The sequence below is a fragment of the Cajanus cajan genome, chromosome 9 (assembly GCF_000230855.2).
Source record: "Cajanus cajan strain Asha chromosome 9, NIPB_CcT2T_4, whole genome shotgun sequence".
In the NCBI taxonomy this organism is placed as follows: Eukaryota; Viridiplantae; Streptophyta; class Magnoliopsida; order Fabales; family Fabaceae; genus Cajanus; species Cajanus cajan.
Genome location: NC_138525.1, coordinates 9,486,858 through 9,499,436, shown reverse-complemented (window position 1 = coordinate 9,499,436; position 12,579 = coordinate 9,486,858). Strand labels below are relative to the sequence as shown.

Sequence of the window (12,579 nt, the reverse complement as noted above, 5' to 3'; positions counted from 1 at the left end):
TGTCTATTTATATAAGTTTTAAACATATTTATATATTAAAGTATAATATTTATTTATATATATAATTTATTGTAAATTTTGGTTATCTATATAGTATTAATAGTATATTATTATTATTATTTAAAAAGAAGCATGAGAATGAGATGATCCCCACTCAACATCGAGTCATTGACCCAAACCCGTTGGGCCGTTGCTGTCGCTATCCACTCGACTCGGCCAGTCTCACTTATATATCCATATATATATTCCAAACCCGCTCTTACTTGTTAGCCTCTGCCAACGAAAGACGTTTCAAACCCCAACCTTACTCTCAAACCCTCCCTCCCTCCGATTGAATGTTAACGACATGTCTTGCTCTTGCGTTTCCGATCAAAAACCATTGGACTCTTCCCTCGACCACCTTCCCTTGTCGCAACGCCTCAAATTCCTGCATTCCCCATCTCTCCAAAACCACACTCCCACTCAATTCCACGCCCTCATCAAAGAGGAACACCTTCAGGATTGCCATTCTCAGGTCAATTCTTATTTATTTTATTTATATGCCCTGTGATTGTGGTTATGATTATGATTATGATTATGATTATGCCCTCGTTTGCAACAGGTAACGTGTCCCGCTTTAAAAGCTGATGCTAGCAGACTAGAGAAAACCGGTGCTAATGTTGCCATTTTGGCTCGTTGCCCCACACTTTCTCCCTCTGATGGTCGTGTCGCTGTAAAGGTCGAAGATTATGAGACTCCGTCGTGTTCTGTTGACAAGGGTGGAGAAAAGGCATATACTCAATTAGATATTCCTACCCTGAAGGTGAAAGAGGAGATTCCTGAAGGCATTGTTGATGATCTAGATCATGTTGTGTTGAAAGAACGCCTAAGAGTGCTGCTAGATAGGTACTTTAAGTTAATTGTTAGTATTTTTCTCTTTGCTTCGGCTATTAAACATGCCTTTTGTCTTTTTACCCTGTTTAACTTTGTTTTTCATTTCTTCAAGTTGCTAAAAGCTCAAAACAACAAATGAAGAAGCAAAAATGTTAGATAAATAGTGAAAGTAACACACCAAATGGATCTTTTGATATATCTTGGATAAATATTGAAAATAACTTGTTTGGAGGAGTGTTGGAGTCTTAATTTTCTAGGAAATTCTTTCTTCAATTTGTTTATCCTTGCTAATTACACGTTGTAATTAATTCTTTGATGTATATAATCCCGACCATGCCGAGTGTAGTTCACTCGAGCAAATTTATAAGAAATCTTTGAGGTTCTTTTAAATTTTCAAGTTGTTATTCGAGTGATTTTGCATTTTATGAGTCTATAGGTTCAGCTCTTTGATTCAACAAAATTAATCCTTTGTCAATTATGTTATAAGTTGTGATAGAATAGGCTCATCAACAAATGGTCTCACCAAACAACTCTATTGTGGAAGTACTACTTGTAATTCCATAGTTTTGTCTCTCTCATTTCATGTCATTTGGATCTTGGATTTTGGATTCTGGTGCTTTCAATCACATTATTGGTAATTTTTCTCCTTTCATAATTTTTCATCCACCGAATCTTCTCATTTCTTCACCCTTCCATCCTTAACAGTTACTTCTGTTATTTTATTCCTCAATGTCCTTTTTACTTAATTTTCATTAGTCAACATGCTTGTTGTCTCTTACCTGTTCCACTACCTTTTGAGTCTCTTAATGTACAGGGCCAGAGTATGGGACAACAATTGGCATAGGCTTTGAATACCATGGTCTTTACTATCTTCAATCTCCATAATCTATCATATTTGATTTTGGAGTCCCCTAATATTTTTCTATGTTGTTTAGGTCATCAAAGTCTAAATAGATTAAAAAAAAGTGGTTCCTCATTTCTACCATTTACAGTCTTTTGAATGTGAGTCATGTCATCTTGGCAAACATATCCAGGCTACTTTCCAAAGAAAGGACGATAATTTTTTCAAATCTCCCTATTATCCAGTTGGATGTCATAGTTAGGTGACAAGTATTTTGTTACTTTTAATGATGATTTATTAATATGTGGCGGGATATTTTAATGGGAGATCTTTATTTACTGTTTGGTATTCTTCAAATTTTTTTTTTGAAATTCATAGTCACCTTGGGTGCATTATTTGTTGTGCACCACAAATTTTTCTCGACCAATAATTAGAGATTAATTCTTTTAAGTTGTAAAGATCGTTGAAGTGGACTTTGCTTGCCTGTCCTAACAATGCCTATTCCATACACATCAGGAATTGAATCCTGGCGTGCATGCTTAAGAGACCCAATTATTTATCAAATGTGCTAGACTTTATTATGGTACATTTGTATATTATGTGGTGACAATGCAAAATGGTATTTTTTTTCTGTCCTGTTTGCTTTCATGTTTTCACATGGTATGATTCATCAATCTAATTGTCCTCATTCCCCTCAACATGTTGTAGAAAAACATTGTGACCTGCTTCATAGAATTTGATTCAAATAGATTCAAAGTCCACATGGAGAGCACAGGGATAAAAACCTTAAATATTATCAAGCTTCTGCTACATCTTTTCATGATCATCTTTGATCAACACAAGCTTGAGCTCATCAATCATAAATTGTGCCTTTTTGAGAAACTAGAAAGAAAGATATATCTTGGGCTATCATTTGGACTTTGGAGCCTAGCCAATGTTTGAACATATTCATAGAGCTGTGGTATATCATTGGTAATTTGGCATAGATATTCCAAGCTTTCTTTCCAATGTCATATAACAAGAATTATATGAATGGAAGTGTGCCATCAACTTAGGGTCAATGGATATGGATTGCCGTAATAAAGAAAGGAGTTAATGATATGCCCCTTTCCATTCTTGATTCATGATAGTAGAATCGGTATTCAAATTGTGAATTGGAAGTCCCATTTTTCAAATTGCATATTGAATCATATCTTGAATCGTAAGATTCATGATCAATAATAAAACGTAGTATATCCAACTAATAAAGGCATATAAAAGAACATATTCATGATCAATAACTAAAAAACATAACTCTTGGAGCGTGTTAACATAAAGTAACATATCAAAAGCAACTCAACCACTATAAACAGGGGAGGGGACCACCAACCATCTACTAAACACTTAATAAACAAAAGCAACCAGCTACTTATTAAGCACCTGTAGATGCAGGGGACCTTCAGCTTAATAAATTCGTGGAGAGGCAGAATTCTGGCAGCTTAATTAACACTAGCAACCGTCCAGCACTCCAGCAGCTCAATAAACAAAAGCAATCAGCTCTCTGATTTTTGGGAGAGGGACCAAGAAAGAAGAGACAAGCAATTTATGGGTCACTCATTTTCCGGGGGAACAGAGGAAAGAAGAACAAATACGTGACGACAAGAAAACCTGAAATGTGAAAGAATGAGTGATAAAACATATAATTCTGACTTATTTTAGGTCATCCTATATCTCTCTTGCCGAGCAATGAAACATAATTCCATCTTATTTTCAGAATCATAGAATGCTACATCTAGGTCATAATAAGATAATCTTCATTGTCCCATGCCTTGAACTTTAGGTCATCTGAGCTTGGGTCCCCTCCTTCAATATGACTCAAACTCAATAGTCCTTTGAGAACTCTCCGAATATATTGGGCCCACTATAGATAATTGTGACCATCAAGTCAGTAGGAACCAACAACATTGGGAAAATAATTTTTTCCTCAGCCATCTCAAACAGAATGAACAAAATGAACAAGTTGTCAAATGCTTAGATCTAGCATGAATGTCAGGGAACTAGATGACAACACCCGTAGAATAGAGTGGCTGGGGTCTGATGACCCTGTCTGTGTTTGTCGGCAAGTGGATCTGGCCGGAACAGGGTGCGTGGACTACATGCGCTAGGAAGGAGGGAGGCGTGTGGCTGAATCTGATGTCGGGACTTCCAGTGTCGTGATCGTCAAGGGGGGTTGACCCTTTCTGGCCTTCCACCAGCCTCAACTGTGGTGATAACTTTAGAGAGGCCAGCAATGATGTGTGTTTGCAGCGAAAACTAGAGCTCCCAGATCAGGAAACTTTGATACTAACTTGAAAAAGGAGCTTTTATTTATAATTCTGTCACACTAATTACATTTTTATAGAGAAAACTACTATCTCTAAAATGAGGAAACTATGACTTAAAGATAAAAGAGGAAAAAGATAAAAAGAAGAAAAAGGCAAGATACTGATAAACCCCTAAAGATATTTTTGTTATTTCCAACACATCATGCACAATGGGTGGAAGGGACTTGTAATAACTAATAAGCTTGCTAGAGAGTTGAATAAGTGAAAGGGACTTGAATGGCTTGTAACTAGATGACATTTAATATCTTTTCAGAAAACATAAATGAAAAAAATGGATTTGAAATGATTTTATGCACGTTAGCTTAGCTCCTTTTACATGATATACATATCTTTTGTTCTGCGGATGCAAAAACTTCGAGTGACTGTTTGAAAAGTATAATAGCCCAACCCCTCTATCTCCTTTCAGTTTTTTGCATTTTCATTTCAGTTCCTTTTAACAATTTATTTTTTCCAGTTTGGTTCAAACATTTTATAACTAAACTACCAAATTTCCTGTTTGGTTCAAATATCATATTATAATTTTGTCATTGTGAAGAACCAAGTGAAAACTTTTTATTTGAAGGAAGCTAGATAGTATTTGCTTCTTTAAACATGGTTGAAATAATATATTTGTTATTGCAGGAAGCTCCCAGGATTGTCAAATACAGCTTTTGAGGTAATTTAATATTATTTTTAAATTAGTTGAGTGATATATTTTGTCAAAAGATTGAAAAGTTAGTCATAAATCCCTTTTGGTTCTTTGTTAGCCTTTGTTTTTGAATGAGTTAGTTTATCACTTGTTCTTGGTGATTTAGCATTAATTCTTGATAATTTTTAAGAAATTATTACATTTTAGTGTATATGTCAACTTCTAAGATGCTGATAAGAATTAGGATGCCTCTTGACTTCGTGTAATAAGGCTTTTTGATATTTCCTTTCCATCCTTGATTTTTCATAATGCATGTTTTTTTGCTTCTCTTTTGCTGGAAGACATGAATTTTTGGTATAAAAATTAATTTTTTTCATTTCAGGAACAATTATCCACATTAACAATGTTTGAAGGATGGTTACTAATTAATGAATAGCCACTTTTTGTGCAACTTAGTACTTGCTAACCAACACCTCATTTCTCATAATTTTTTAATATTTTTTTATGGGCCATTGATTCAATTGATACTGTAGGAAAGATGAACCACAGCTGTGATACAAATGAATAGGGTAGATATTAGAGAAATCCCACATTTTTATTGTTGAAATTAGAATTGGATTTGGGAGTACCAGGAATAATCTGAGATCAAAGTATTCAAATCACAGAATTTTGGGGGCTATCAGTAGTAATGATGACTTTTTCCTTAGGTTTGTATTGGTTTCACACTGGTCTGTGATTTGCAAAGACTTGAGATGGTTCATAGTATTGTGTCTTGTGTTCATAATCATATACTCATTTTTATTTTCTAATTTTAGTTGACATGTCTACACTTTTCTTTCCAAGTTACAACCAATAGGATGTTATTTAAATATTTTGTTGAAATACTATAAGGAGACGTTTGGTATGTAAAATGTTTTTACTTTTTTGTGTTAAGTTGAGAATCTTGATTTCTCGTGTTCAGTAGCTGTTAAAAAAAAAAAAAAGATTCTCAAGAATGTAGTTTTTCAAGAACCATTTTTATTTCACTTTCTCACAAAAAATTCCCACGACGGGTGAGAATCTAACTTTCTCGATTTAGATGAAAAGTTTTATATATATAAAAGACTATAGTATCCCTTTTTAAAACAAAATCTCTCGCTCCTTCTATTTCTCTGTCTCTCTCTCTTTGTCTCTCACTCTCACTCCCCCTCTCTTCCTCTCTCTCTCTCTCCTATTTCTCTTTCTCCCTCTCTCTCTGTCTTTCTCACTCTCACTCCCCCATCTTCCTCTCTCCCTCTCCCTCTCCCTCTCTCTCTGTCACTCTCACTCCCTCTCTCTTCCTCTCTCCTTTTACCTCTCCCTTTCTCTCTCTCTCTCCCCTTCCCATATCTCTATTTCTCTCTCTTTTTCTTGTATCTTATTATTTATTGATCTTGTCAATTTTAATAATATTATTAAAGTTTGTTTTATTTCTACAATTTAATGGTATTTGTTAACACTTATTTATTTATTGGAATGAAATGAAATAATATATTTTTATCCTTCTTATTTATTATGCAACATTTTTCTTTGTTTATTTCTTTTGTTGAATTTTGTATTTAAATAATTTTAGCTGTAAGTTTTCAACTTTTAAAAATAGTTTAATGGTATATTTGTAATAAGATTTGAGTAAATAAATATATCTAATGAAATTATTTTAATAAAGAATATTTTTGTAAAAAATATTTATATACTCAGGAATATACCATTGTAATCAAATATGAAAATCTTTAATTCTCAAGAATTCTATATGAATGTTTCCAAGAACTTTTACGAGTAACCAAACATATTTTAGCTATTCTCAGGAATTATGATTTTCAGGATTTGTATTTCTCATGAATCATGATTCTTGGATATGAAAAAAAAAATTCTCCTACCAAATGCCTCCTAATAGTTTCTCGTGGATTTCTTAGAATTGAAGTCAATCTATTATATCATGCTTGGATCTCCTCATTAACATTGCAACTTATTTATGTTACAGGGTAGTAATGGAGGCTTGTTCGAAACCATCATGGAACAAACTGTTAAAAAAGTAGATGAAGAGATTAATTCCGCTGATGGGGAAGTAGCAGTGGCAAGAGACCAATGTTATGTAGATGGAAGTAATATTTCACTACCGCTTGGGGCCACATCTGGATCATCTTTATTAACTGATTATGCCTCATCTAAATTGACAGGATCAGTTATTTCAGCTGGCCTTCAAGAAGATGACCATATATTAAAATCCAGGGGAACAGTCATGCAATTTGATTCATATATGGAACATAATGTTATAAATAGTGATGACTCAATTAGTTCAACTTCTCCATCCTTTGTCAAAGTCAAGGATGAACCTTGGGATTACAGTGAAAACCACAATGTTAACAAGGATGTTATGCATAGCATTGCTATCGAACTCCCAAATATTAAATGTGAAAGGGAAGCCCATAATGATTATCATGTTGATCACGTGGAACATATGAACTTGATTGATCGACTAAATTTTTTCTTGGCTGGAGCAGATGCTAGTTTAAATATTTCTACTAGCTACTCATCTTTGAAGAAGACCAAGCCTTTTTCCTCTATATCCAGCACTACTTTTTCAAAATCTGCTGAACCTTCAAGCATCAACCGTAGACGCAAAAGAAAAAAAACTGCCACGTACTATCTAATTCTGTTGTGTTAAATTATCCTTTATAATAATTATGCCCAATTTACTTCTATAATTCTATTATAAATTATAACAATCATTCCAACTGTTGAATTGTTCAGTGATTCAGTTCAAGAAGCACTTGAGGAAGATGCTCCTGGGCTCCTGCAGGTACTATATTTTAGTTTGTGTACAGTCACTGTGAAATTTTAATTTATATCAAGCTTCTTGGAAAGGCCATTTGGCAGGTATTGCTTGAAAAAGATGTATTAGTTGATGAAATTAAACTTTATGGGGAGATCTGTGTACCGTCACTGTAAAATTGTAATTTATATCAAGCTTCTTGGAAATGCCATTTGGCAGGTATTGCTTGAAAAAGGTGTATTAGTTGATGAAATTAAACTTTATGGAGAGATGGAAGATGATGAAGCTCTGGATGAATCATTTTCTGAAGATAGTTTTTCAGAGCTTGAGGCTGTGATCACCAAGGTGAAGAACATACTATAATTATATTGTCTTCCTTAATGGTTTGCCCTTTCATTTAATTTCTGGACCAATCAATTCAAGATATTAGTTATATTATGTCTTAATTGTTTGTCTTCTTATCTCATTTCATAATTACAGATAAATAAATTTTGTCATACACGAACATGGGTGACATGACTATAGTACAACATATTAAATTAGTATAAAATTAACGTAAGATGCAAATATAAAATCAAAAGAGAGAATCAATGTTTTAAAAATGAGCATGGATTATTGTAATTTCTAACTGAACTAAAATGTTAAAATTTATCTAATTATTGTGATATTCCCTTCTGTACTGGTAAAACAGTTGAAGAAATAGAAGTAAGAAAAATAGTAAAATGCTGTTGGGAGTATTTGAAGTGTCCAGAGTGTCCTATATGATGGTTGCATGCCAGATATGGCTATTATTCTGCAGTCTTTGTTGTTACTTGGTTTTATAGATGTGAAGTATGATTAAGATGTCACAGGTAAACAATTATTGACAATTATACTCTTTTAAAAATTAACATGATTGCAGAAGATATTTTCATTTAAATCACTCTCTCGTAAAAGTGGAACATTTTTGTATTATTTTCTGGTGTATTCAATGTATTTACTTTTCATGAAAAGGGAGTCATTGTCCTTCTCTATCCCTCCCTCCCCCACTCATTGCTGCACCAAACAGCAGAAAATACAGAAATTACTTTCCAACTAATTAGTTATTATGATGGAACCTTTCAAGGGACAGATCTAGTGAGAAAGCTAACTTGTTAAGAGATATGAAAGTGAATCTTGATTCTTTAGTTATCTGTGATTGAATGGTTGAGATTCACTCTTCTCATTTCTCACATATACATGCTTCCCCTGGTTGAACACATCAGCTTAAACTTTTACAATATGTTTGCAAGTTTGATTTGAAAAAAAAATTTGTTTGGCAGAAAAGGAATAAAATGAAAAGATGACCATTATTTCATTCTGATGTATTTATTAGGGAAAATGAGGGAGACTGGTTTAGTCCTGGCTTTCTTGTGCTCTTAGAAAGAAAATAATGAAAGTAAATTAGTATTTTAGATAATACAAAGTCAATCACTACCTTTCTGGCAGGCAGGCCCAAAAGAAACAATAACACTTGTACCCTGGCATTTTCTTTTCCAGTTGCTTGGATATTTTGATGATATATGATCAGGTCCTCTGTTGAAGTGTATTTTACAGTATATAAGAATAAAACGAGATCATATTTGGCCGATACTAGTTCCAGAAAATATTTGTTGATAAAAATTTGCTAAAGCTGAAGCCTCAATATTTATATTATTACATCGAATTATTGAAATAGTTTTCTAATCAATGAGTCATTTGATGGTTTTAATCAATTGCTTTAGATTTATTTACTTTTTCCCTTTATTTGGAGACAGATTTTCTCTCAGCGGCACTCCTTTTTAAAATTCCCCATTAATCGTGCCTCCAGGGCCTCAAGAGCGAGTTATTGCTTAGCTTGTCTATTCTCACTCGTGGAGCAGGTAATTAGTTTCTTACAAACTGACAGTGTCCATATTATTGTTTTTATACTGCAGATAATTCATATTTTGTGTGTTTATTGTTTCTGCCACAGGCACGATATTTGAAATTTCGAAAATGGCCAGTGGAGTGGGGTTGGTGCCGGGACCTGCAATCATTTATTTTTGTTTTTGAGAGACATAACAGGTGCTTGATTTGCATTGAAGTTCGTTTTTGGATCCTTTGTTTTCTTCCCGTTATATTCCATGATGTTGGCCTTGAGACTTCAATGCAGGATAGTGCTGGAGCGCCCTGAATATGGTTATGCAACATATTTCTTTGAGTTGGTAGACTCCTTACCTGTTGAATGGCAGATCAAGCGGTTGGTGATAGCTATGAAACTGACTACCTGTAGCAGGATTTCCATTATTGAGAATAAAGAATTGTCGGTAACGACTTTATGCATATTTAAACACTGTTGGATGACTTACTACTCTAACCAGATTTTTTGTCTTGCTACCCATACATATAAAGTGCTACCCATACATATAAAGTTCACTGTGATGCTAAGTTATGATAGTTTTTCCTCCCAATAGTTATACTACTGCAACCTGTTACCTGGATGCCATTGTAATGTGGTGCAAGGGAAAAGTGGAATATTGGAATGACTGGACACATATACTTTGCATATCGATACTTATTTGTGTTTCTTGGTTAGCAGCATGCTTTAATTCTGTTTTTCATAATATTAGATGGAGGTTGGTTTCAAAGTTGAGATCGATCAAATGGATAGAAAAAATAGTGTGATGTGGAAGAGATTATAACTATATAGTTGTTTTTTTGGTATAACATCTGTATCTTGAAACTGATGTCAGCCAACCCTTCATTCCATAAGTTATTTAAGACAAGCATGCCTGATATATAACTACCCATTATTTGGTTGTCTATCACTGGTATTATAATCAAAATCTTAGATTACTAATATTTACTAGATGTTTTGTTTACTAGAGGAGGAGTCCTAAAAATTAAGCAGCCTATCTTTTAATGATTGGTTAATGAATCTTTCTTGTCAAGATGGCTTATTTCTATTTAATGCTTATTGCTTATTATTAATGCATTTGTTAGGTTTTATGGTTTAGCTAATCATGAGACAATTGTTTGAATTTCCACTATCTTTTCTCTTTTTATGTATTTGCTTAGTTTTGTAGTTTTTTGTATTCACAAAGTGATTAGAATCAAATATAGCAGGTTGAATATTCATTTATTTTTTATTTGTGATTTTTAACTCACTGATCTTTCTTGGCTACTATTTTCCACACTTTTTGTTCCTATGTGAATTCTTAGAATCAAGGCACAAGTTGCTCTCATTATTGCTTTCTCCCCCACCCCAAACGGAAACTTGCAATGCTAAATTGTTTGTCTCGCATAGGTTGGAGAAGATCTGACCGAAGGTGAGGCGAAGGTGCTAATGGAATATGGTTGGACACCAAATACTGGCCTGGGAACAATGCTTAACTACTGTGACAGAGTTGTGCATGACAGGAAAAATGAGGACAGGTCAGAGTGGCGATCTAAAATAGCCAAGTTGCTGGTGTATGGTTATAATGGTGGAACCCTAGTGATACCCAACGTTCCCAAAAAAGTTGCAGAATACATGTGTGCTGGAAGCCCTGACAATGACATGAGCCCTAGTAGTCCCATGTCTGACTCTGATTAGAGGTTAGCTTGTGCAGAAAGTGTTTCGATATGTATACCTTGTATATTTATTAGTGACTATCTGTCAGTTTATGACATAGCTATTTACTATAGAGCAGTTTAACAGTGTTTTAAAACCCGGACCGACCCGGCCGGTTGGACCGGGAACCGGTGGTCCAGCCGGTCCGAATCTGAAGTTGGATCGGTTATGCAGTCGACCCGTTTCAAACCGGATTGAACCGGTCAATTTTCCGGTTCAACCGGTGAACCGGTGGGTCAAACCGGTTTAACCACTTTTTTTTTTTTTTTTTTATAAATTTTTTAAGGGACCATAAATCACAAAAATAATAATGAAAATTGAATCTCTTAATGAAAAAGCAAGGAGTCTTATTAAATATAATAATGACTACTTGTTCTAATATATTTGTTTGCAATATATACAACTTAAATAACTTTTATAGTATATTATTAATTTTAAATTATATATTTAATAATTCAATATCTATGTAAATATTACATATATTATTTTGTGATATTAATTGCAAGCATATTATATATGTACATATTATTTATATTTTTAATTTGTATTAATATACCGATTAACATGTAATTTTTTAATGTATTTTTTTACAAAATAAAAATAAAAATAAAAATAATTTTAAATAAGATAGAAAATTTTAAATTTAAAATAAGATATGAATTTATTAAAATTTATAAGTATAAATATATTTAATATGAATATTTTTTAATAAAAATAAATAAAAATCGAGTCATGCGGTTCAACCAGTGACCCACCGGTTCAACCTTTGACCCACTGACTTAATACCTTAACCGGTTCGATGACCGGTCCGGTTTTTAAAACTATGGTTTAACATGAATACTTTCAACATTTGTTACCAGCTCCATTAATGCATGATGGAGCTTCAAATTGTTGCTCTTTACCACCGTGACGGAGTTCGAATTTAACTGAAATGTTTTGCTCTTTATTTTTTAATTTTAATGTGATGGCAATACTGAAGACTGGCAGGGTAGTTTAGACCTTGCAAATCTATTTTCTCCCCTTTATTGGTAAGTTGCAATCCTCTCACGGTGAAGCGGAATAAGGTAAAATAGGGAGAAGTGGAACTAAGATAGAATAAAATAATTTTATGCATTTGGTTCCATTCAAGTTTTTTAATTTTGTGAGTTTTGTCATGTTCTCTCTCTCTATGGAAACCAAAGCTCTTTATCGCATTTTTTATTAGCTATAGATGATAAGCTTTGAATAATTAGATTATAATCTTATTACAATTGAGAAATGTTTGAATGTTTGATAGCTTCAGAGTTAGAATTGTTAAAATCTGTAATTTTTTTTGTTAAAATGAGTCAATTTAGTTCCTCCAGATTAACTTGTCATGGATTGGCTTGAGTTCGAAGTATTAGCCCAATTCAATCCACTAACTTGGTGGGCTGATTAACGGGTTCACTTATTAAATAAAAATAATAATAAAAAGTCCAAAAAGAGTTGTGAAGATAGTAGAAAAACAAAAAC

At 33.4% G+C, this 12,579-nt stretch overlaps 1 protein-coding gene across 1 annotated transcript; it reads left to right on the top strand.

Moving 5' to 3' along the window:
* Positions 1-253: 253 nt before the first annotated feature.
* Positions 254-11,185, top strand: LOC109818558 (uncharacterized). The gene is made up of 10 exons (XM_083063247.1): positions 254-514; positions 602-885; positions 4,699-4,732; positions 6,705-7,363; positions 7,475-7,523; positions 7,716-7,841; positions 9,272-9,376; positions 9,469-9,560; positions 9,649-9,802; positions 10,783-11,185. The coding sequence occupies exons 1-10, from the start codon at positions 347-349 to the stop codon at positions 11,068-11,070; spliced, it is 1,959 nt and encodes a 652-aa protein (XP_082919373.1). The 5' UTR covers positions 254-346; the 3' UTR covers positions 11,071-11,185.
* The last annotated feature ends 1,394 nt before the right edge of the window (positions 11,186-12,579 follow it).